General features: G+C 57.1%; 15 protein-coding genes across 15 annotated transcripts; 9 read left to right on the forward strand and 6 right to left on the reverse strand.

Moving 5' to 3' along the window:
• Positions 1-298: 298 nt before the first annotated feature.
• KRP23_630 (Ribitol-5-phosphate xylosyltransferase 1) lies at positions 299-2,302 on the forward strand (the record flags this gene model as incomplete). Its single annotated transcript, XM_067891249.1, has 1 exon — positions 299-2,302. The coding sequence occupies one exon, from the start codon at positions 299-301 to the stop codon at positions 2,300-2,302; it is 2,004 nt and encodes a 667-aa protein (XP_067751192.1).
• A 463-nt stretch (positions 2,303-2,765) lies between these two features.
• KRP23_631 (Bidirectional sugar transporter SWEET1) lies at positions 2,766-3,602 on the forward strand (the record flags this gene model as incomplete). The annotated part of the gene is made up of 2 exons (XM_067891263.1): positions 2,766-2,875; positions 2,948-3,602. 2 exons carry the CDS (start codon positions 2,766-2,768, stop codon positions 3,600-3,602), a joined length of 765 nt encoding a protein of 254 aa, XP_067751193.1.
• Positions 3,603-3,854: 252 nt separating this feature from the next.
• On the forward strand, positions 3,855-4,361 carry KRP23_632 (Peptidyl-prolyl cis-trans isomerase FKBP1A; the record flags this gene model as incomplete). Its single annotated transcript, XM_067891274.1, has 3 exons — positions 3,855-3,890; positions 3,953-4,048; positions 4,125-4,361. The coding sequence occupies 3 exons, from the start codon at positions 3,855-3,857 to the stop codon at positions 4,359-4,361; spliced, it is 369 nt and encodes a 122-aa protein (XP_067751194.1).
• Positions 4,362-4,388: 27 nt separating this feature from the next.
• Positions 4,389-4,793, reverse strand: KRP23_633 (uncharacterized protein; the record flags this gene model as incomplete). The annotated part of the gene is made up of 1 exon (XM_067891285.1): positions 4,389-4,793. One exon carries the CDS (start codon positions 4,791-4,793, stop codon positions 4,389-4,391), a length of 405 nt encoding a protein of 134 aa, XP_067751195.1.
• Positions 4,794-5,087: 294 nt separating this feature from the next.
• Positions 5,088-6,289, reverse strand: KRP23_634 (uncharacterized protein; the record flags this gene model as incomplete). Its single annotated transcript, XM_067891297.1, has 5 exons — positions 5,088-5,436; positions 5,511-5,772; positions 5,855-5,961; positions 6,024-6,107; positions 6,174-6,289. The coding sequence occupies 5 exons, from the start codon at positions 6,287-6,289 to the stop codon at positions 5,088-5,090; spliced, it is 918 nt and encodes a 305-aa protein (XP_067751196.1).
• A 164-nt stretch (positions 6,290-6,453) lies between these two features.
• On the forward strand, positions 6,454-7,345 carry KRP23_635 (putative mediator of RNA polymerase II transcription subunit 6; the record flags this gene model as incomplete). Its single annotated transcript, XM_067891308.1, has 3 exons — positions 6,454-6,819; positions 6,894-7,023; positions 7,095-7,345. 3 exons carry the CDS (start codon positions 6,454-6,456, stop codon positions 7,343-7,345), a joined length of 747 nt encoding a protein of 248 aa, XP_067751197.1.
• Positions 7,346-7,403: 58 nt separating this feature from the next.
• Positions 7,404-7,814, forward strand: KRP23_636 (uncharacterized protein; the record flags this gene model as incomplete). Its single annotated transcript, XM_067896019.1, has 1 exon — positions 7,404-7,814. One exon carries the CDS (start codon positions 7,404-7,406, stop codon positions 7,812-7,814), a length of 411 nt encoding a protein of 136 aa, XP_067751198.1.
• KRP23_637 (uncharacterized protein) lies at positions 7,509-8,312 on the reverse strand (the record flags this gene model as incomplete). Its single annotated transcript, XM_067891319.1, has 1 exon — positions 7,509-8,312. The coding sequence occupies one exon, from the start codon at positions 8,310-8,312 to the stop codon at positions 7,509-7,511; it is 804 nt and encodes a 267-aa protein (XP_067751199.1).
• A 282-nt stretch (positions 8,313-8,594) lies between these two features.
• On the forward strand, positions 8,595-9,874 carry KRP23_638 (Methylosome protein 50; the record flags this gene model as incomplete). Its single annotated transcript, XM_067891330.1, has 3 exons — positions 8,595-9,046; positions 9,113-9,165; positions 9,234-9,874. The coding sequence occupies 3 exons, from the start codon at positions 8,595-8,597 to the stop codon at positions 9,872-9,874; spliced, it is 1,146 nt and encodes a 381-aa protein (XP_067751200.1).
• A 70-nt stretch (positions 9,875-9,944) lies between these two features.
• On the reverse strand, positions 9,945-11,708 carry KRP23_639 (Dual specificity tyrosine-phosphorylation-regulated kinase 4; the record flags this gene model as incomplete). The annotated part of the gene is made up of 1 exon (XM_067891341.1): positions 9,945-11,708. The coding sequence occupies one exon, from the start codon at positions 11,706-11,708 to the stop codon at positions 9,945-9,947; it is 1,764 nt and encodes a 587-aa protein (XP_067751201.1).
• Positions 11,709-14,533: 2,825 nt separating this feature from the next.
• KRP23_640 (uncharacterized protein) lies at positions 14,534-14,977 on the forward strand (the record flags this gene model as incomplete). Its single annotated transcript, XM_067891352.1, has 1 exon — positions 14,534-14,977. One exon carries the CDS (start codon positions 14,534-14,536, stop codon positions 14,975-14,977), a length of 444 nt encoding a protein of 147 aa, XP_067751202.1.
• A 2,663-nt stretch (positions 14,978-17,640) lies between these two features.
• On the forward strand, positions 17,641-18,059 carry KRP23_641 (Splicing factor 3B subunit 5; the record flags this gene model as incomplete). The annotated part of the gene is made up of 3 exons (XM_067891363.1): positions 17,641-17,643; positions 17,727-17,812; positions 17,888-18,059. 3 exons carry the CDS (start codon positions 17,641-17,643, stop codon positions 18,057-18,059), a joined length of 261 nt encoding a protein of 86 aa, XP_067751203.1.
• A 111-nt stretch (positions 18,060-18,170) lies between these two features.
• KRP23_642 (uncharacterized protein) lies at positions 18,171-19,002 on the reverse strand (the record flags this gene model as incomplete). The annotated part of the gene is made up of 3 exons (XM_067891375.1): positions 18,171-18,326; positions 18,390-18,538; positions 18,591-19,002. 3 exons carry the CDS (start codon positions 19,000-19,002, stop codon positions 18,171-18,173), a joined length of 717 nt encoding a protein of 238 aa, XP_067751204.1.
• Positions 19,003-19,940: 938 nt separating this feature from the next.
• Positions 19,941-21,110, forward strand: KRP23_643 (1-(5-phosphoribosyl)-5-[(5-phosphoribosylamino)methylideneamino] imidazole-4-carboxamide isomerase, chloroplastic; the record flags this gene model as incomplete). The annotated part of the gene is made up of 6 exons (XM_067891386.1): positions 19,941-20,074; positions 20,149-20,267; positions 20,352-20,586; positions 20,676-20,763; positions 20,832-20,903; positions 20,976-21,110. 6 exons carry the CDS (start codon positions 19,941-19,943, stop codon positions 21,108-21,110), a joined length of 783 nt encoding a protein of 260 aa, XP_067751205.1.
• Positions 21,111-21,269: 159 nt separating this feature from the next.
• Positions 21,270-22,704, reverse strand: KRP23_644 (uncharacterized protein; the record flags this gene model as incomplete). Its single annotated transcript, XM_067891397.1, has 3 exons — positions 21,270-21,815; positions 21,894-22,012; positions 22,092-22,704. The coding sequence occupies 3 exons, from the start codon at positions 22,702-22,704 to the stop codon at positions 21,270-21,272; spliced, it is 1,278 nt and encodes a 425-aa protein (XP_067751206.1).
• Positions 22,705-22,752: the final 48 nt, after the last annotated feature.

Below are 22,752 nucleotides of genomic sequence, written 5' to 3' on the forward strand. Positions count from 1 at the left end.
CCATTTCCCATTGGTCGAATTGAAACTCCTTCCTGTCTGCGACGTGTGCACACTTGGTTTCCGTTAGTTCTGCTGTGCAACGCCCATCCTATCGGAGCTCCTGGCTCATTCATTCCAGTTCGAATTTGTTGCTGCGCAGGACGGACATCGCCGCATCAAGCGCAGGAGTCGTCTGCCAAGCTTCCGGCGTCGCTGCACGCTGAACCACCTGCGTCTACTGCTTTATTGCGCTGCAAACTCCGAGAGTTGCGTTGTCAGCGGCTTTCCCGGTCGAAAATCTGCGTTTTTTTAGAGAAAGATGTCGAATGCGTTGCACATGTACCCATCGGTGGCGTTGCTGCTGTGGCTCTGGGGTGCAGGCGTCGCGCTGCAAGTCATTGGCCTGCTGGGGTGGTGGACGTATCGCTACGAGAGAGCGACTAGATCGGAGCGCGGATTGCAATACAGTCTAGTGGAGCAGAATGATACAAGTGACTGCGCGTCCACCGCAAGAGACCGCAGGACGTCGGACGACGTGCCGGAGCTCAGCTCGAGACGCCACTCCACCGTCACAGTGGAAAGTGTGAAGGGAGACGAAGAAACAAGAGTGAAGTCGAAACCGGCGCGTGCAGGAGCAGAGGACGACGAGGACGACGAGGACGACGAAAGCGACGTCCACATCTTCGAATGGAAGCATCTTGCTCGGCGCTCCGCAATTGCTACCTTACTGATAGCACTGGTTAGTGTTATTACCACTACAATTGTGCTCAAGCTGCGTACGGGGTCGTACGTGGAGCAGCCGTACGAATGGTACTCACTGGAGGGCACCGGGAAGCGACTGTTTCAGGGCACGTACTCGCTGCCAGCCAACATTTTGGACTCTTGCAAGGTTCGAGATGGCATGGCAGAGTATACCGAATTCCGTACATTGGATCTGATCGTGGAGAAATATGGTAAGTGGAAGAAACAGCGAGGAAATACAGCTGGCCGGCGGACGGTGGTGCACGTGGTTCCCTTCGACTACAACCACGTACTCGAGTTGAATCAGGATCAAATGGTCCCTATAGTTGATCCACTGCCAACGTCCTGGACAGCTTCCAGTTCGTCTGGAGACGGCGACAGAGATGCAGCTACATTTGTCACGTCTGGGTTTGTCAAGGCACGTCCTGTAGATGAGATCACGCTGTTCCCGTATTTATGGCACAGTCTCCTTGGACCCTACTTTGACTCGCGCGTGCAGTCTCCTACTGATGAGCCTTGGACTCGTACTGTGGATGCTCTGGATCTCGAGTTTCGCATGATTCACAGTGTGCAAGAGCTACGCAGTTTACCATCGCAGAGCAACCTCTTGGTCGCCGCGCAGTCGCTGGATTGTGTCAACCGCTTTTTTGAAGACGATGCACTTCCAGTTGAGCCTCGTGTGGGATTTCTGTCACTGGCAAAGGAAAACTGCAACAATCCTGGCCCGGAGCGATTTGTAGACAACGTCGCGATCAAGTTTGGCCTGATCCCGTATGGCGACTGCGCTCTTGTGGATGGCAAGCGGTTTGCGTCATTGCCACTCGGACCCAGTTTCGAGCACGGCTTCCCTCTAAATGCACACCACCTCAACCCACCGCCACCTCTTGCATCCGGTATCGGGCGCAAATTCCTGCTAAACCTCATGGTCAGCTGGACCATTGAGAAACCTACGCGAGTGCAAGCTATGATGGCATCGATGCAAGTATGTGGAGATCTGGAGCGCGCGACACGGGCCAATTCCCGACGTTGCGTTGTCGAGCACAACGATATGCTGTTCAAAGTTCTGCAGGCAGTGGACAAGCGACTGGGTACTGCTTGGCGCTGGTATCTGTCGGCAGCACCTGCTGCCTATGTTTCGACGCTGCAACAGTCAGTGTTCACGATCTGTCCGCTAGGCAAGAACCCGGAGCAGTACCGAATTTGGGAGGCATTGTCTTCCGGATCGATCCCAATCGTGGAAGAGCTGCCTCCACAATGTCAACCTCCAGGAGTGTTTTACCACCCAGCCTACCCTGATTCGTGGCGCTGCACTCCTGAAGACGTGCATGGCGTGCTTCGCCGCTTGAACGCTCCTGTGCTCTTCGTGAGTGACTGGAAGCGTGATCTCCCACGGCTGATGGATCAATACTTCGAAAAGACGAACGCGAACGGTGACAACAGCAACGAGTGGGGGGAATGGACACCAACGGAGGAGCTGCTAGTATTGCAAGCGCGCGCTCGCTCATGGTACGTGGGGCTCGGTCACCATTTACAATCAGACCTCATCGATAAGGTCATGACTCATTTTGCAGAAACTCATTAGCTAAGCTTCAACCGGTTGAACAATCGCAACTGGATTATTTAATGCTGTACCTAGGCTGCGAACTGGTTGGTGAGTTTGCACCTCCGATCTCCATGCCGTTTTTTTTAAGGAGCTTCAGCATAGCAATTCTGAGGAGCTTGGTTCTTAGGTTGCACGCTTCGAGTAGAGATCTCTGCTTCCAAGCTTGACTGATTGACACTTCAACTTTGTTGTAGCCATATCTTAGGAAAAACTAAGTACAGTACTTCAGCAGCCACGTGGATTTTACTGTGTAATCCTCATAAATACTCGTTTATGAGAGAAACTATATTCTGAAGGTTTTGACAAACCTTTATAGTATCAGACTGGAAATGTTCAAGTATGCAAAATGGCAGTATGTACGCAAAGTTAAAGGGATTCCATCCCGATTGTTTTGAAACCGCCACAAAAACTGAGGAGCTCCATAGACAAAAAGGCAACAATCATGTCGATGCAGTCGGTGACCAATGCCGCCTACATGACGTACTTCCTGGCGGCCAAGTCGGTGCCCATGGTGGCCGTGGGCTCGTCCATCGTGTTCGCCATCTCTCCCTGGTGCGTGCGCCTTGTTTTCCTGTGCGCAGCGGACGTCTACAGCCTCTGACTCACTTTTTTGACCGTGAGCAGGCCTACCGTTGCTACCATCCGCCGCGCTCGCAACACGCTGCAGTTCTCGTTCGCCCCGTTTTTCTTCTACTTCGTGCAGAGCGTCATTTACACTTTGTACGGCTACACGACGGGCAACCCCGTGGTGGGCGGCACGTCACTGCTCGGAGCGGTGCTGGGCTCGTACTACGTCCTGGTCTTCTACAAGTACGCGCGTGACAGGACGCAGGCCACCAGGATGTTGACGTCGGCCATGTTTGTGATCCTGCTGCTGGCTTACCAGGTGGTTACTCGTTCAACGGAGGAGACGCAGATGCTCACGGGTATCCCAGCCAACATCCTGTCAGTCTTCACGGCCGCCTCACCGCTGCTGCAGATCAAGAGTATCTTGCGTCGCAAGGATGCGTCCTGCCTGCCGCTGGGCATGTCGGCCATGAACGTCGTGGCGGGCACTATTTGGATGATTTACGGCATTATGCTCGGGGACCCGCTGGTCATCTGCCCCAACTTGTTCTCGCTGACTATGGGGGTTATCCAAGTGTCGCTCATCCTGCTCTACCCTGGAGGCAAGGCCGACAGCGCTGAGGAGCCGAAAGCCAAGTCGTCGCCTCCGCCAAAGCCAGCGAAAATGCTGAGCCCTCGCAGCAAGAAGAAAATCGAGCACCTGAAGGACTGAAATGGGTGTCGAAAAAGAGACTTCTGGCTGGGTGTGATACCGTGGTGGATGTGGGCGCCGCTCTTCTAATGAAGGATCAGCTAGTATTTTGCCATTGATGGAGACCGTAAGTGAACATGCAAACGACTTCCCACTGCTAGCTGCGATGCTGAACTTAGACTATTTATTTGGGGAGTCTCAGAGTGTGCAGCACCAAATTTCGCGTCCTTGCTCAATACAGGTTATTCATCGAAGTAGCGACCCCAAGCAATCATGATGGAGCCCAAGGACTTCATCATCTCGAACGTGGTGCGTAACATCTTCGAATAAAAGGACAGGTCGGCCGTGCGAACTGACTTTAGTGCCTACAGCGCCATGGCGAGATCCAGGTGGAAGTGTTCGTCGCCGGCGATGGCCTCAACTACCCGAAGAAGGGCCAGACTGTTGTTATCCACTACATCGGATACGTACGTCCATGAACAATGACTTCGCCTCGTTGGTCGACGATTGTTGTTTACGTTTTGTGCTGCTTGTTGTGTGTAGCTTCAGGATGGCAAGAAATTCGACTCTTCACGCGACCGTGACAAACCCTTCAAGTTCAAAATCGGTGCGGAGCAGGTGATCCCAGGTCTGGATGAAGGCGTAGAGCGTCTGTGCATGAAGGAACGCGCCAAGCTGTTCGTGCCTGCCGACAAAGCCTACGGACGGAAAGGATTCCCGGGACTCGTGCCACCCAACACAAATCTGATCTTCGACATTGAACTGCTTACATTCCGCTAATACTGCTACACGCTTGATCAATACTTACTAGTGGGCAAAAAGCTCTTTCTTTTTGCGTTCGAACTCCTTCTTTCGCGTCAGCTGCGCCTCGCGAGCATCGAGTTTCGTCTGAATATTGTGTAGCTGCGTCATGTGCCGCTCAGCCACTGATTGAGCCTTCAACTCGTCTTCCCGCTGCAACGCCGTGAGCTCGTGATAAAATTGAGTCGTCACTGGCAGCGGCTTGGAAAACTCATCCTTGATCACTTGTTGCATCCGCTCACGCTGCGCCTTGTTTCCGCTCTTTGCAGCACGAATGAATTCGTCTCGCTCTTGGAGCTGCTTGCTGTGACGGAGGGTGCCTTGAATCTGCCGCTCGTTGCAGACCTTCCTCCAGTTTAAATGCGCGATTCGCTCTTCCAGTGAGGCGAACGCCGTCGGCGATTGCTGCATTCGTGAAACTTCAGGGGAGGGACACAATCTTTAATGAGCGCTTCCAAACGGTTGCTGGTGTGCACTTGATCCCCCTTCGTCCTCACTAGCACAGCACGGGATCAGTGGTCTAATCCGTCAACGTGTCCTGGAGAATATTTTTGGATACTTAGCTCGTCTTCAAATCACTTATCCGGATTTCGACTTCAAGCTTCGTCTGGTACACTTCAACAGCGAATCTTAGCCAGTAGCTACGAGGCTGCACAGGCCGATGCCTGACATGTTGGCTCTGCTCGACGGCGCAGGGATAGAAAATCATTTACCGTCGACTGTGCCAATGGCCTCCGAAAATCCTGGAATAGGCCTTTCCAGCACATACCACATCATATCATGGCTCCCACTGCGACTTGCCAGTACTGGTCCACTCGCCATGGTGCTTGCGTTGTCGTTCTTGGCTTGTTCGTCTGCGGGTTCCAGCACACCCTCCTGCTGTGACTGCTTTCGGTTATCAACGTCGTCATAGATAACCACGTAGTGCGACCGAGATTCGCGCTTGTCCTTTGGAAGTCGAAGCTTGAACTGCTGCTTTGGGAGGAATCCTGGGATACGAGTAGACTGCCGTTGTGCCAGCACCGCAACATGGAATTTTGTTGCCGGCAGTGCGCTAACGGTAACACACCAACAAGCAAGCCATAAGATTGTGTTCTTGAATCCACTTCAAACGACAAGCAGCCTCACCTGGAAAATAATTCCATGCTGTGGGCAAATAGCGTACGGAGCAGCTTCTGCGCACACAAGCGCGTCAACTTCTCTTTCGTCATAGGCGGAGACGGTGGTGTCAGCATCTGAGAGTCTTCTAGTGAAGCCTCTTCCTCATCTGTCTGCGGTGAAGCTGCGACAGAAGTCGACAACGGCTCGGCATTATCCACCTCAATGTCGTCGAAATCGACAATCACAACTTCTCTTGGACTCATCAGCGAAGACCCGAAAACCAACGCCACTACTTTCAACAGCAGCAACAACAGACACGACCAATTCAGCCGATAGCCTCATTGACACCAAAAACTCATTAAGTCACCCACCTCTATGCACTTTCTGCGCAAATACTGCGTCGAACTGAGCCCCAAATAGCAGTTCAGCAGCCTCCACACACTTGACGGCCTTCTTGATACCGCCGCTCATTGGCAGCCTGCAGGACAACGTCGTTAGCACCTACTCATCTCCTCTAGCATCGATTGTGAGACCTCGCACCTTCTCTTCCTGGGCTGTTGCTCTCGCCCGAGTCGCTGCTGAAGCTGGAAAGTCGCCACAAACTGCTGCAGCTCGTCGTACAGACTGCAATGTGTCAATTCGCCACCTTTTCCTCATAGTTGCCAGCACAAAGCTGATAATTACACGCACCACGGAATCTGTCCACGCATGAAGAGCAGGTACTTGACCAGCTGCACCATCATGGACGCGCGCAGCTCGCCGTCCAGCGTCGTCCGGTACGTCACACGCAGCGGTCCCGCCAGCATATTGCTTGCTTGGTCGAGTAAGTCTTGATACATTTACTTACTAGGTGTGGTCCACATTAAAATAGAAACGGATTACGTTGCTCTTCATGACCCTTTGTGCAACGTACGACGCGCAACTCAAGAGCCGTTTAGTCGGACGATCAGTCTTGAATTTTGGGCTGAAGATGGAGGTGGCGGCGCATGTGGACGACTACAACGGGTCGTTCCGGGACACGGTGTGGCTGCAGTCCTTCCCTCTGAACGCACAGACAGTTCTGCACTACTTCGCGTTGTCTCCGTTCTACGACCGCTCGTGCAACAACGAGCGGCTCAAGATGCAGCGCCTGGGACTCGACCAGCTCAAGAACCTGCGCGGCGTCGAGTACGAGCTTCTGCCCAACGCCGCTAAGCAGTTGCCGCAGCAGCTCTACATCATCCGCAAGCAGCGCCGCAGCGGACGCACGCAGGTGGAGCCGCTGGCCATCTACTACGTGCTGGACGGCACCGTGTACCAGGCGCCAAACATCCACGCCATGCTCACGTCGCGCCTCGTACGAGCTGCAATTGCTGCTAGAAGAGAGAGAGAGTTGCTCAAATCATTATACTAATATGGTGGGTCTTGCAGAAAAAATGCAGCTACAGAGTGAACAAGGCCTTCCACGGACTGGCGGCCGGCGTGCGCTTCAGCCCCACGGAGGGCTACGCATGGGACTTTAGCTCCAAGGACAAGAAGGAGCCTGTCGTCCCTTCTGAGCGTACGTTAGCTGGTCGGATTTTGGACGGTGAACTAGGTGGACTAATACCTTAATGATTTTGGTGTGGACAGAGCTTCAGCTGAAGCTCAAGCAGAAGTACGAGAAGATGGAGAAGCAGCGCGAGAACTCGGCACGCGTCGACTCCATCCTGATTCAGCTCATGAAGAAGCACGCGCCGGAGATTGCCGAGAAGTTGGAGAACAATGCCGCGGCTGCAGCTGGAGCATCAAGTGCGCAAGACCCAGCGGCGGCTGGCGCCATCAAGCGCGAGAACGACGCTACCGCCAGTACAGAGGCAGCCAAGCGGCAGAAAGTTGCGTAAGCACACTAACGTAACCCGCCACCGTTTTCCTTACCTCAACTTGTTGTTAGCAAAGTAAATGCATGCAGGTACGATTATCAGTTCGCGCTCATCGCTCAGAAGGCAGCTTCTTCTCGTGCGCAGTGCAGCTGTTGATCACCGGAAAGTCGACTATCTCAGCAAGTTACTGATCTTTCTTGTTCTCTGGCTTGCTGTACTTGTCGCGCGCCTCGTCCATCAGTTCGCTGCCGTGTTGCTTGCCGTACTCGATCTTCTTCTCGAGATTGTCGGCAGCACCTTCCAGTTGCGACTGCTGCTTCTTGCTGGACGGCACTTCGCGCGCCAGCATCATGCGTGGCTGCTTCATCTTGTTCACGCTGGCACTCCACTTCTTCGGGTAACGGCGGCGCAGCACCATAAGAAGAAAGACTGCCAGCAGCGGGATGCTGAAGAACGCCACGTGACGGGCGCAAATGCGGTCCGTGGGTAGTGGCAGGCAGTACTCGCGCTCACCGACGTTCTTGGCAGCCTCCGAGCTCTGGTGCCACGTCTCCGCTGCCTTTCCGCCCGCAACTTGCATCGATTCCGCAACACGAGCCTTTACGCTCTCGACGCGCTCGCCGAGATCGCTGATCTCGGCACTCAACTTCTCACTCGCCGTCTTGAGTGAGTCCATGACGGTATCACTGATAGCGTCCGTCGGCACAGGAGCGGGGCTCGACAGCCCAGCGGACTCGCGCGCCGAAACCGCAGCCTCGCGCATCACCTCGTTCATGTGATCCATCTTGCCTCGCGCGTAGTCGCCAAGGTTGCGGGCGTCTTCTTGGAGCTGCTCCAGCGTGCGACGCCCGCGATCTCCCAGGTCGTTGTGGCGACGCATCTTCTCCGCTTCGGACAGCATCTCGTCTACCGCCTCGGAAGCCTCCTCTTTGGCTCCGTGTTCCTTGAGCTTGTGGCTCTTTGGCATGTCCGTGGGCATTCGCACCATGATGTACTTCGGTTCCCAGCTCTCTTGACTTGGTCAGTGTCTTGCTCGTTGCAAAGTGCCAGATCCACGAGAAGCCCAAGACTGCGACTTGGGACGAGGTCGTGCGAAAAGAAAACAAACACCCACCTGCCTAACCATGAACTCCGGTCCCAGGAGAGACACGGAAAGCGAAGGGAGAAGAAAGCGCGGCAGGTCGAACGGGGTCCTTCCACTTCAACTTGCAGTTGTGTACGCCACACCACCCAAAACCCACCAAAGCTGCACCACGCAAGCCACTCAAAGATGGCTCAGCATCCTGCCTTCTCGTCGGCCGCGCAGGTAGACGCCGTGGCCGCGTGCGTGCTGCCCAACGCGCTCTTCTCGGATGAAGACGGCAACGAGGAGGAGCCGGAGCTGCCGCTGCTGGCCGTGGCGCAGTCGCAGCTCGAGGGAAACGTGTGGGGCGGCGGCGTGGCGCTGCTGGACGCCGCCACCAACGAGCGACTGTGCGCGCTGCAGCTGCCGACGGGCGTGGGAGCGCTGGCCTGGGGAGGCTCGGATGGGGACGTGCTGGCACTGGGCTGCGACGACGGCGACGTGCGGCTTGCCAAGCTCTCGACGGACGTAGCCTTCGCCTTCGTGCCCATTGGCAGCAACGAGGAGGACGCGATCTGGGGACACGACGATGTCGTTACGGGCGTCAGCGTCTCGGCCGTGGACAATACGCAGCTGGCCACGTGCAGTTGGGACTTTACGTGCGTTGTGGAAGCGCTGCTAGATGACGTGTTTGCTGTCTGTAACTCACGGATGTTGCATTGCAGGGTGAAGCTGTGGGATATAGCTGAAATGGACAAGACGGTGGCTACGTTTGATGGTGGAGTTGGCTGGAGAGTTGATGCAGTGAAGCGTGAGGTTGCTGATGCTTCTTATTTCTGGTTGTAGGCCACACGGACTTGATTTGGGCAGTGGCCATGAACCCGATCCACGCACACTTGCTGTGCTCGGCGTCGCAAGACACGACTGTACAGGTGTGGGACGCTCGTCGCCCTCAAAGCGCGGCGTTGGCCGTGTCGACGCGTTTGCCGGCGCTGTCGGTGGACTGGCACCCGAAACAGCCTACGGTGTTCGCGGTTGGACTAGAGGATGGAATGGTGTGTACCTTTGACGTGCGCTCGCCACACACGCCGCTGGCTCGACGCGAGACGCACACTGCGGCTGTGTACGTTGTGAAGTACTCGCCGTACCATGACGACTTGTTAGCGACGGGAGGCGACGACGGCAAGGCTTACGTGACTACCGACAGCTTCTCGTCTTCCCGGGCTGCGGACAGTGAACTGCTCGTTGGCGGGGAGAAGACGGCGCCCCACCGAGACTACGTGCGTGCACTTGACTGGTTCCAGTTGGCCTCGACGTCGCCCAATTCCACCACAAAGCAGTTCGACACTATGCTGGCCTCCGGCTCGTGGGACAAGAGTGTGCACATGTGGAACATTGACGAATATGCCGCTCCTGCAAAGGACAAATCGCCTGCAACTGCCGGAGTAACAATGCCAGCGGCACCACCGGGTGTACTTGTCGCGTAACAAGTTTCTTTAACGTGCTCGGGTGTCGGGTAATTCGCGAGTTCATTCGTGTACGGGTACTTTTACTTACTTAGAGCTCATATTCTACAGGCCCGACGACGTGCTCTTGCTGGTGGCGACGCATCCAAGGATCCTGAAGCGCTTGCTCGGGTGTGAGGCGCTGCGTTGGATCCCACACGAAGCACCTTGCCAAAAACTCCAAAAATTCAGGATCGTCCGACTTCACTGCGCTAATGAGACTACGGGACCCAGGGGTGCGTCGACGGCCGCGAGAGTTCACAAACGACTTCGGAGTGTATTCCACCGCGTGGGGATCAGCAGGATCTACGACTTCGTCAAAGAAATTCAGGCGGCGTTTGCTCTTACGCACGAGCTCGGCAGGAGGCACGTCCAGCACTTCCATGATGCAGGCAAACTGTTCGCGTTCATTTTCGCCGGCAAAAATGGGCTGGCCTGTGTGCAGCTCGACCAGGATACAGGCAAGACTCCACATGTCGATTGCACCCGAGTACGTGTGTCCGAGCAGCACTTCCGGACTGCGATAAAAGCGGCTCTGGATGTACGTGAACATCGGGGCTCCTTCAAGGCAGCTGCTGCCAAAGTCAATGAGGGTCACGCCTTCCACCACGCCAGTGGTTCGCGCGTCTCCCGCTAGTGCAGACGATCCGAGCAGAACGTTTTCCGGCTTCAGATCGCAGTGCACAACCTGTTGCTGCTTGAGAAACGTCAGCGCTTGTGCGAGTTGTTTGCCCACGGTTCGCACGCTGTCCATGGGCAGACCATGGAAGTAGCGCGCCTTGAGGAAGTCGTACAGGTTCGTCCCCAACACCTCGAAGGCAATACACACGTGGTTGCGGAACAGAAAGTATTCCTCCATGCGCACAACGTGCGGATTCTCACCACAAGCTGCGGCTGCGCGCTGGAGCTGGGCGAGAAGCTGCACCTCCACAAGAGCCTGGTCGCGGTACTTGCGTCGGTTGCGAATGATCTTGATAGCGACTTGTTTGCGTGTGCGGTGATCCAGACAACAGACAACCTGACCAAAGGATCCGTGGCCAAGCGCGCTCAGCACCTCGTATCGGAAGGCCAAGTGGTCGCCCATCAAGACCAAATAGTCTCCGTGCTCGTCGTCGTAGCCATCGTTGAACAGCTCCGTGGGAAGGTCATCATCGGCCACTTCAACATGCAGCGGCGCCTCGTCGCCGTGCACGGGCAGGTCGTTTTGGATCTTGCCATTGCGGCGACTGCGCTTGACGGCCAGCGTCGACACGAAGCGGATCTCGTCATACTGCGGGATCTCCGTGCGCTCGAGCGGCGTGAGCTCCGCAGCTTTCTCCGTCTCTAACACAAACTGTTTCCCTGTTGGTGGACACGGCGCCGGCCGCCTCCTGATCTCTGTAGTCGCCGGCTCGTGTCTCTTCCTGCGCTCCTGGCGGTCGTCTTTGCTCTTCTCCTTAGGCTGTAGGTGCTGGAGCCTCCTGCGGCCGCTCTTGTCGCCTGCGGGGCGGTGCGGCTGCCAGAACTTGCGCTCCTCGGCTGCCGGCGGGGTCGCGACCACGGCCGAGGGCGCCGAGGTGGCCAGCAGTGAGCTGGTCGTGCGGCGGATCAGGTCCAGCGGCCGCCGGTTGAAGAAGATGTGCGCGATGGAGGTGGGTTTCTTGATGGGCGGCGCGGCCGCGCGTAGACTGCTGCTGTCTGTGGGCTGCTCCTGGAGCTGCTCGGCCTTGTGCGGCGCGGCTGACGTGGAGCTGGCGCTGGGCGGCGCCGGCGTGAGCGCGGGCAGCAGTCGCTGCGCTCTCCGCGGGCGTGACGCGCGTGCCGGCGGCGGCTCCATGCTGGAGCTGCTATACTGGGACATCACTGGGCCTGTCGTCGCTATAATGGGAAATGCTTGGGCTTCTTTCGTGCGCCATGTTCAAGGTGGCAAGTCGCACGGAGTCCACGACAGGTAGATTTGCCGGAGCGGTTGTCACAGAGCCCACGAATTTCCGGCATCCAGTTCTCCCGGCTGGCGACGAGCATGCCGGCGCACTCGGAGTTTGTATGCTTTGCCCGAGAACCCCACAGCTGCCTTCACCTTCAACGAAAAACATGGCGGCGAAAAGCCGTTTGCCTCGGGAGAAACAGTGTTTCGCGGCCGTTTCGAGAGCTCTTCGCTGCATACGAATGCTGGTCGGCCTCCGATGCTTGACAGCCGCCGCAACTGCACTCGTTCTTATTCGGGTGCTTGGTTGCTGGCTGCATGGCGGGACGGTCAAGTGATCAAGGCCGCCAAGACCAGCGCGATCGATGGCAGCGATCGAGACGCCAACGTCAGCGACGTCCGCCACGCTAGACGCGGCCGTTTCATCAGCCGCGGTTCTGATTCGCGAGAGGTGGGATCTCAGCAACTTCGACATTGAAGCGTCCAGCGAGACGCTTTCACGGGGCAAGCAGCACTCCCAGCCTGGCTTGGCTTGCAAAGGGTAGCAAAAGGCAGCAAGCGGGCAATGACAAGAGGGCAACGCTGGCGCTCACTCATCGCGCGTGCGGAACCTGTCTTCGTCGGTCCTCGTTCTTTGGACACCCTTCTGATTCCGCTGCTCTATACAAGTTGATGTTGCCGTGCGCCTAGCGAAATTTGGCTGGCCAGGCGGCTAAAAAAAACGGCGGGGGGTCGGCGACAATTTGGGCAGCGCTTGCCGTTCGCTTCGCACGCTGGCATCGCCATCGCCACCAAGTCGAAGGTAACGAGGCAAGCGATGCCATTGCTGCCACGGCGGTGACGAGCACGCAGCCGCTCGATGAGGAGTACCTACATGTAGCGCTCCGTTCGGACAACGTTGCACTTGAAGCGGCTACGGTCCCCGGACGTGGTGTGGCCCACACCTCGGGCGCAAAAACAAACTCGACCCGTGTTTTTGCTCTTCGAGCGCGGGAGTTGCGATCGCGGACAGAGATGCCTTTGGGGCCGAGTTGCGGCCGCCTCCATCTTGATGATCGCCGATCAGATCGAGGCGGAGAGCGGCGAGTTGCCTATGGCCGTCGCCGCCATGGGCCGCACGCCACCGCCTGCGCAGTGTCCTCGCTGCGGCCAGTCTGACCGATTGACTCATCGCCGCCGTTGGATCGGCGGGTACAATTAGGTTTGCCGCTGCTGCGTCTTCCAAGCCTCTTGGAACGCGGGCCGGGAAAAAGACGCGCGATGGAGGCAACGCGGGCGGCTCTGTCCGCGTTGCCGTGGTCCCTCCACTGTCGCCGGCAACCGAGCCGGGCGCGCTCGGAGCGCGTCGGAGGCGGCCACCACCACCACCACCACCACGCCATGATGGCCATGGTCCGCTTTGCAAGTGCGGAAGCGCCCGCGAACGTGCGCGGTGAGCTCCCTGATATTCCAACTCAGGCCGCGGTCGCTGTCGCCGAAACCTACCTTGCATTGCCGAGGCCCGGCAGCGAGCAGCAGTAGGTTGCGAAGAGCTCGCTGCTAGTTTGTCCGCGGCCTGGAGGCGGCGGCGGTCTGGGGCCAGCTTCCTTCCTCTCAGGCCAACCGCGATGGCGGCGATCCCGAACCCACGCCCGTTTTGGCAATCGCACGCCAAGATATCGGCAGACGAGCGCGGCAGCCGGGCTGGCACTGATTGATGCCGCCTTCGGGTCTCTGCACGGCGACAACATTGTTGTCGCCGTTGGCGCCAAGCAGGCTTCTGCATGGCTCCGCTTGTCGGCTGGGTCCCACCGCAAGCGCAAGGTCACAGCGGGCTTGAACTTTGGCCGTCTTCGGTGACCTCACGTGTCGGGAGCTTCAAAGGCGGCAGCTACCTATCGGTTGCCAAGATGGCTCGAGAGAAGGCAGAGAGCAGCGCAGTTGGCGAGGAGATCGAACAACAACAGCCTCTGTTTTGCCAGGCGGATGTGACGGTGCAGGGCAGCAGCAAGAGCAACCCCGCAGCGAGTGTCTGCACAACGGACAAAAGCAATATTTGCGCTCGGTTTCGGCTCCGAGCCTGCAAGGCGAAGCTTTGCGGTCGTTTCTTGCCTGAAAAGCCTAGACCTAGCGCCTTTTTTTCGTCGCCTACCATGACATTTCGGCTTGGGGCGCGGCTGCAGGGAAGGCTCCATGCTGGCGGCGGCGACGGCGGGATCATGCACCATGCAGCCGTTCGCCCAGGCAGAGACGCCGTGTGTGCGTGTGTGTGACTATCGAGCTAAATATGTGCCCGTTACTCACCGCCGTAGCAAGGCAAATAAATACTTCGGGCTGGATATCCATGCCTTGCCAGTTCCAAAGGATAGCAAGCGCTGTCGGAGCCGAGTTTTTCGATGCTGAATCAGTACCTCCAGTTGCGAGGCGGCTAATCACGGGGCAGCGCCTGCCCATCTTTCTTGTTGTGATATTCGGGTCGGCCACGCATCCCGCCTCGAATTTGGAAGGGAACGGAAGTTGGCGTGGCACACTCCACGACGGCGCTCGCACCAGCCCAGCGCCGGGCCAGTCCCCATTCGCCATCTTGCTGGCCACGGCACAGACAGTCAAGCAAGCGCAGAACGTGGTAGCCTGGTCCGCGAGGCCTGCCGCTGCCTAGTCCACACAGGAAAGGAGCATCGAGCCGAGCAGCTGACTGCCGAGAACGCAGAGGGCGTGACAGGAAGCGAGCAGTACACAACACACAACACACAGGGATGGAGATCGCCAAGAACGTGCGCGACTTCCTCGTGGGCATGAAGGAGACGCTGTCCCCCGAGGAGGACCAGCTGCTGTCGAGCCTGCAGACGCTGCACGAACAGTACCTCAACATCATGGAGGAGTTCTCGGTGGAGCTGAACGCCAAGGCGCTGAGCATGAGCCCCGAGGCGCGCGTGGACGGCCACCAGCTGCGCCTCAAGATCTACCAGGACTGGCGCGCGAGGCTCATGGAGCGCGTGTTCGACAACTCGAAGGAGATCGCGTCGGCCGAAGACGCCGAGACGCACGAGCCTGGCTGCGACTGCTGTTTCTGCGAGCTCACGCGGCGGTTGAGCAGCTACGAGGCCGTGACGGCCGATTACATCCTCGCAAAGACGCGCGTCAAGAACCCGGAGAACGACGACGGTGCCTTCCAGTTGCCGGACTTCCTGACCACTTAGGCGTTGCACGCGCCAAAGCTAGTTAGGGATTTCTCGGCAGCCAGTGCGCCGGGAACGCCCGCGGATCTCGTGTGGAACGAAGAGAAGGACTGCATCGCGAGATGGGACCGTCCCCGGGGCCTCGGGGAGAAGCTGCCGAGCAGTACAATACGTGGAACTACTACAACAACAAGAGGCGCTCGCGCGGCGCCGCGATCGTGGAAGTCGCGGCCGCCCCCGGCGCGAGTGAGTGGGTGTGTGTGGAACAATAGAGTGCTCCGACTGCGTCTTGGCCGTCACCGGAAGCGCGTGCATTACAGTCGGTAGTGGTATTATGATCCCCCCGCCTCGGTGCGCAGGTTTATAAGCAAGTTTATAAGTACAAAGGGCTCGTTTGAATCGTTCGCGTGTGGCTGGGTTACGAGCAGGAGGGAGGGATCGTCGCCTTGGCCAGCCCTTGCTCCAATGCCGCACCCGGCTGCCAGGAAACGAGCCGAGCAGAAGAGTACGCGCGCGTGCGCATAACCCGCCGAGAATGCAGAGAGCTTCACATGGTTCGTTCGTTGTCGCTGTTGGCGCCTTCGCCTCGGTAGCGGTCGTTGCCCTCGTGGCAAAAGTATCCTTTCTGCGGTGCTGCCGCGTGTGTGCGTACGTACGTGGCCGGCCACGATAGCCAGCGCTCGCACTCGCCACATGGCGAGTGCCACGTTGACGCGGTTTCACCTCCAGTAGCCCGCTGGTCATTTCGATGCGGCCTTCTTGCCACGCGTGCAGGAAGACACAGCGCCATCATTTCTTGGGGCGAGCGAGCAGACTCCATTGCACGCCGCCGCTGCCATCCGCGGGAACTGCGGGCCACGCTCACAGCGCAGAGCCGGGGCTGGAGATCCGGCCCGGCTCTCGCGCGTGACGCAATGAACAGCCCGACCTCAATCTGCGCAAAGACTGGCACCGGTTAATTGTTCGAATCGAAGCCCAATTTTTGCAATGGCGGGGTTTGAAACGTAGATTTTCTCGGCGCGCAGTCGGACGTAGCGTATTCGGTATGGCAGGTATATCAGAGTAACCGAAGAGACCGACATACAAATGGCCAGCCATGCACGAGCGCGCGCGGACCTGGACCACCGCGTTTCTGATACATTTGATTTGGAGGGTCCGGGCACTGCGAAAAGACTGCGAAAAGTCTGAGTTCGCTTGATTTTAGCTTGACGACCACCTGAATTTCATGCCGAGCAAACCGTTTCGCCAGCGGCGGCTTCATCGCGTTGCCTCTTTTGCCGTACATCGCGCACAGACTTGGGCCCGATCGCTGCGCCTCCTCACTGTGGCTGCCGGCTTCAACGTGGAGGTGTCCAAGCAATCAGTTGCCGCCCCCTCTCTGCTTGTGAGGCTTCTTGGTGCACGGCAGGGCCTCACGGTGCCCGCTCCTGAGGCCCGCCGCGCACCAAGACGCCTCACGGAGCGTGGCCGCTCTCTGCCAGGCCAAGCTGCAGTGCAAGCTGGCCGCCGATGTCGGCAAGAGCTACTGACAGTGCAGCAGTGCAGCAGTGCAGCAGCAGGTAACCGAGCCCGTCCCCCAATTCTCGCCAATACCCACTTGCAACTTGCAGTGCCTCTTTCCTCGGCGCATTGCTCGCTGAAGCAATTGACAGGTGAGTCATGCGGCCGATCTCGAGCAGTCTGCTTGACCGGATGGGCGCGGGCCTTTCCATTTGGCCTGCGTCCGTCGCCTCCGTATCGTTATCATGGGCGCTCCGGAAACTGGACCTGTCGATTCTGCAAGTGCCTTGATGATTCGAGCGGCGGCGGCTTTCCATAGAGCCCGGCGAGGCCTGCTACGCGACGTCACATGACTCTAGGCCGCCTCGGCGCCACCGATTCCTTGAGCCAGCAACGCACGTCAGCTGGACGGCACATTGCGGAGACAACCGCATTGGTCTGGTGGGTCACAGCAGCGTTGGTGCCGATGCAAGTGCGGGCAGATAAAGGGCAGCAGCTCCGCTCGTCACTCATTTTCGTAGTCGCGACTTTTCAAGGCAAAAATCTGATTAGCAAAGCGGGACTTTCTGGTTGGCGTCATGGTTGCCATGCGTGCTCCGGACGGAGAGGGCTCGTTTGCATTTGCGGCGCATCGCAGCCGTGCCATCATGACATGTGCGCTCAGCGCTCGTTTACAACCGAACGGCGGCAGGCCACGCCGGCCAACGAGAAAGTCTCGCGTTGCCGGCACTTCTGCGGCGAGGATTCACGCCGCAACGTCTGCAAAAGGGTCAATGTAGCGACCGCGTCAGCACTGCAGCGTGTTAGCTTAGTCACCGCCGTGCTTGCAGGCGACGGCACTGCCGTCGGCAGCACCATCTGCGGAAGTGGTGACTGGGAGCAACCAGACGAGGAACACCGTGCGAGCCTTCGCGCACGACACAGCCTGTCACACCAGACAGGGCACAGCAAACTTGTCGTGCACGACGTGCGTGCATGCTGCTGCGGCCGTTCCAGCTTCGTCTCGTGAGTGAAGGAAAAAGGCAACTTTCAGCCAATCTCACAATTTCACGTTAGATTTTGCGGTCTCACATTCTGCAAGACGGTTTATTATACTATATGATAGTTTGTTTATGTTGTCCACATCACTCAAAGCACCGCTATTTTGGCCAATCGCACGAAACCTCAAACTCCATTGCGGCAACATGGTGCGCGGATCTGCTCGTGGCTGTGTGTGTGTGCGTGTGTGGCGCCGCGCTAACCTGCCGCTTCCTGCTTCATCTCTTTCCAGGCAGCAGATCGCTTCAACATTAATCGCCAGTGGGAGCACCTGCAAGCCAAATACGTGGGCACAGGCCACGCCGACACCACCAAATTGTGCGTCCCCAACTGCTGGCAGGAATTGTATTTCCACTAACCTCTCCGCCCGTTTCCTTGCTGTTGCTGCTCCAGCGAGTGGGCCGTGAACCAACACCGCGACACACTGGCGTCGCACTTGGGACACTCAGACATGCTTGCGTACTTCGCCGTGGCCGAGAACGAGTCCATGGGCCGCGTGCGCTACAATATGCTGGAGAAGATGCTGCAGCCCTGTGGCCCTCCGCCGCAGAAAGAGGAAGAATAGCCTTGGGCCCACCAGTTGCTCTGTAGGCACTGAAATATTGTTGCACGAAATAAAACAAGTGGACGTTGGTTTGTGCAATTTGCCCGTGATGTTTGGTGGATACTGGTTTAGTTATCTTGGAGGTCGATGGTTGTTTGATTTCCAGCTCGACACGGACGAGCGAATGGTGCACTGGTCGTCCTGAATGATACGCGCCTCCAGCGAGACCACTCCGTGTAGCTCCGTGAGCAGGCTCGCCTTCTTCCGCAGAAGCTCCGTCTCCGACATCTACAGGTCAAAGCCATGTTAGTTTTCGTGTTATTGCAGCTAACCTAGAGTACGAATGCGCACCATGCGTAGGTTGGAAGCGTTGAGTGTTGGAAGCGGGGAGTTGCGGGATAAGCGTGCACGATCATGTTTGCGATACTCGTTCTTGTAGAACTCGAGCTCTTGCGAGGTCTCGGCGCTGCCTCGAGCACTGGAGGTTGTTGGGCGACCATCTATATGGAACCGTCAAAATGGAGCACAATATGTGTACTAGGCGTCACATACCTGTTTCCTCTTGCCTTGCTGTCAGAGTACGAGGCACAGCAAGCCGATCCAGCGCCTCCTTGGAGTACCTTATCTTGCGTGGCTTTTCGTTCTGCTCTGATGGTCGTTCAGTGCGCTGAGCTATCCCACCAGGAGCAAGCTTCACCACGCCGCCCGATGCCTTCCACTCGGCAATTTTGGCGTTCAACAGCAACGCGTGATCCTCTTGAATGTGGCGTAGTCGCTCGCGATCAGCGCTTCGTTCGCGGACGAACTGCTTTTCCAGACGCTTGGCCTCCTGCTTGCTCGTGGTCTTGTGCAGCCGCAATTTCCGCTGCTCCTCCGCCTGCAACGCGTCCTGCACAGCCTGGATGTAGTATGCGTTCTGCTTCGCATGCAACAGCTGCAACGCTGTCGCATCCTCCACGCCCATGGTGGTGATCGCGAGCTATATTGAACATGGATGGCTACGTCCGAGTGTAGCCATCTCGTGCGCTAAAATTAAGCCATGTCATTCTACTGTGAATATTGTGCTTTGCAAATGTGAATCTTGAAAATGAGAATAGAGCAAGAGCCGCTTCATCCCATGCACGTCCAGCGCTACATGTAAGCGTTCGTTGGCAATGGCTCCTCAAGGAATCGCACACGGCGCGAACTACATTCGGCTTCAGCTGACTGGCAGACATGCAACGTTCAGCTGTAATGCTGAGCATTATGCTCGTCTCTTTGGAAAGTCGACGAGGCACTCATCGGCGCCCAGGCTGTGGTCTCCGGCTTTCCAGCTCCCGAGATAACAATACGGAGGATTCGCTTTCGCTCGGATCGGCAACGAGGAAATCAAGTGAATCGGATGAAAGTGAGTGAAGGCCCTGCCGCTTGCACTGCTGCTTGGCAGAAGGCAGAGAGGGGCCAGGCAATTGGTGGAGGAGGAGATCGCGCACCAAGACGCCTCCATGAGGCTTCTCGGTGAACGTCACGGGCCTCAAACAAGCGTAGTTCTCTCCTCGCGCCGGCGGACGTCGGCGGACGTCTCACTGCAAGAAACTGTTACCACCGCAAAAGTTTGCCAATTCTTCGTTGAAGTGTTGCCACAAAACTCTCGAAACAGTCTCGGTGCATGAACATGAACGCAGCAGCCGCCGCCGAGGATGTGGCGTTGAAGCCCGTCCTGCAACCTGCATGCCCAAAAAAACAAAGGGAACCCACTGCGCTGACGCAGCTTGCCTCACTCCACATGCTTGCAGTCTGTCGTGCAGAATAGAACACCAGCAAACTTTTGCATCGTCGAACCCAGATGGCTACAGCATGATGTAGCCATCCTTGTTGGTACCACTGGTACCAACGCCCATCAGCTTGCAATCTCCATCAGCCATGCGCTTCAGGCCGTGCATCGACATCCATGCTGGCGAGGTAAAGCAGATCGTGGGCTCCACGCTCACGGACGGCGAAGGCGCTGGCCCCGTCACCAACTTCGTGGCGTCGCAGAGCGCCGGCGATTTTGCACGGTGCGTCACCGCTCACTTCAGTGTTTTTCTGCAGCAATTTCCACTCATTTCCAATGGATTCTACGCTGCAACAGCATGTACCAGAAGGACGGACTCGTGGGGGGCCACGTCATCATGTTGGGCGCGTCGGAAGCCAACACAAACGCGGCGTTGGAGGCGCTGCAGGCCTATCCGGGCGGACTCCAAGTGGGCGGTCAGCGAATCCCAGTAGACGTTGCAATGGGGCTCTTGCAGTGGGTTAATGGTCGACTGTGTGCTGCTGTGTCTTGTGGTGCAGGTGGCATCAACGCCGACAATTGCCAGTTCTTCGTGGAGAAGGGCGCGAGCCACGTGATCGTCACGTCCTACGTGTTCCGCGACGGCCAGATCGACTTTGGACGCCTGGAGACACTCAAGAAACTCATTGGCAAGGAACACTTAGTACTGGATCTGAGCTGCCGCAAGAAAGCTGAGGACAACAAGTTCTACGTCATGACGGACCGCTGGCAGAAGTTCACCACCACGTCCATCGAGTGAGTTGGTGACGACACGGAGGACGTGTGTTGAAGCTTATAGTGTGTGTGTGTGTGTGTGTGTGTGTGTGTGTGTGTGTGTGTACTAGTGAGGCGCTGTTCCACCGCCTCGCCGAGTACTGCGACGAGTTCTTGGTGCACGCTGTGGATGTTGAAGGGAAGCGGTGCGGCATCCAGGTACAGACGGAGGTTGTGCTGAGTGGAAAAACCTGCATTTTAAGCTTGGTGCCTTTGACTCGTTGCAGCAAGAACTTGTGGAATTGCTGGCTCAGTGGAGCCCCCTCCCCGTTACGTATGCTGGCGGTGCAAGCTCTCTGGTACGTTTGTTTGCCTCCCTGCTTGCCAGCAAAGTAGCTTAGCTCTAGGTGCTGTAACGTTCTTGCTATCAGGACGACTTGGACTTCGTGGATCGCATCGGAAACGGCAAGGTGGACCTCTCGATTGGCAGCGCGCTAGACATCTTTGGCGGCGATATCCGCTACGACGACGTCGTGGTGTGGGACAGCAAGCGCGCGGAGAAGTAGGCAGGCCACGCCACCTGCTGAAGTCACGCTCACATTTCGTAGATGAATGCATCCTTTTCAAAGCATGGGGTGTCTTCTCTTTAGCAACACACGTTCGTCATCTGCTCGGATGGAGAGAGAGCACCTAGGCAGCCGCCGACTAACTATCGAAACCATGTGCTATTCACCCACTGCATCTTCAAATACGTCCCTCACGCTTTCTTGAGAGTGTTCTGCTTTAAATTCTGACGGCACCTCCGTCGGGTGCGCCGCAGCTGCTTCCTGGTGATCTTCTTCCAACTCTTGCAGCTCTGCTGGGTGTACTGCAGCCGCTTCCTGGTGATGATATTCGCTCCCTCCTTCCTCACTTTCTTGCCAGTGTGCACCCACCACCTCTGTCTGCGTTGCTGGATGAACTGCAGCTGCTTGCTGCTGGTAAAATTCTTCTCCATACTCATACTCACCGCCCCCCACCGCCGGATACGAGCCAAACGAACTATCAGCTGCTGCAGTTTCAGAGACGTCGTATAGATCCGTATGGACTGGAGCGCTCTCGCCTATCGTTGCTTCGGCCACAGCTTGTGCTGCAATCTGCAGTGCCTCCTTCAGCGTCGCAATTTCGTCCTTGTAGCCGCGTAGGAGCTGCTCCAGACCTTCTCGTGACTCGTACTCACGCTTGAGCGATTCATGCGCTGCATCCTTTTGCATCCGGACGTGCAGGAGTTTCTGCACCACAGAGCGCGTTCAATACACACGAGTCCAGACTTTCCAGACCAATACAAGGTCTACAATATGAAGCCTTACCAGTTCTTCCTGCTCAAGCAGCAGACACGTGGCATCGTGTGCGGCGCGTTCCTGATCAACGAGTCTTCTAACCAGACGCAGCACCCGCCACACGCGTAGAACTCCTAGTAATCGCACAGCTGCATCCAACAAGTTGACAAAAGAGGTGACTACCACTAAGAACTGTTACCAGTAGCAGTGTGCTGCTAACAAGCTCACCTTTAGCCTGCGTGTACAGCTCCAACGTCAGGGATATACTCACAACCGTTAAATCCAGCACATATCCTGCGTGGGCAAAGAATTTCCGCCGAAACGCTGCTAGCAGGACGGCCAGCTCGATCAAGAAGAGGACCAGAGTGAATCCAGTGAACGACTCCACCAACTGAGTCGCAACCCGCACCAACAGCGGCACTGCTACCTCTGAGCTTCCCTCTTTGCCGTTGCTATTGAGTTGTTGCAATGCATTTGCCAGCTGCAGCTGGTCTTGAAAATGAATTTCCAATGCTGTACACCCGACGTCAAGCACGATAAGCAAGATCATAACCATTTGAGCTTCAGTCGTTTCCAGAATCGCCCCCAACGAGGTCTCGAGCGACTTCAAGTGACCGTCCGCATTTGCCTCTCCTGTTCGACGCTCCCGTTCTGCATCCGGATGCATTGCATCGTCCTTATCGCGACTGCTAGCCTTGAGCCGTCGCTGCCTCTGCTTCCACGACGTGTTGCTGCTGTTGCTATTGCTGCTATTGCTACTGCGCGTACTGACGGTGGACTCGGCGTCGCTGCCCACACCGCGTTCTCCAGTTTTCCGGCGAGCAGACTTGCGCTTCTCCATCACCAGCGTGTCTAAAACAACCAACAAACGCGAAAGGTTGTCTGAAAG

The sequence above is a fragment of the Phytophthora ramorum genome (assembly GCF_020800215.1).
Source record: "Phytophthora ramorum isolate Pr-102 chromosome Unknown Phyram_PR-102_s0001, whole genome shotgun sequence".
NCBI classification, from domain to species: domain Eukaryota; phylum Oomycota; class Peronosporomycetes; order Peronosporales; family Peronosporaceae; genus Phytophthora; species Phytophthora ramorum.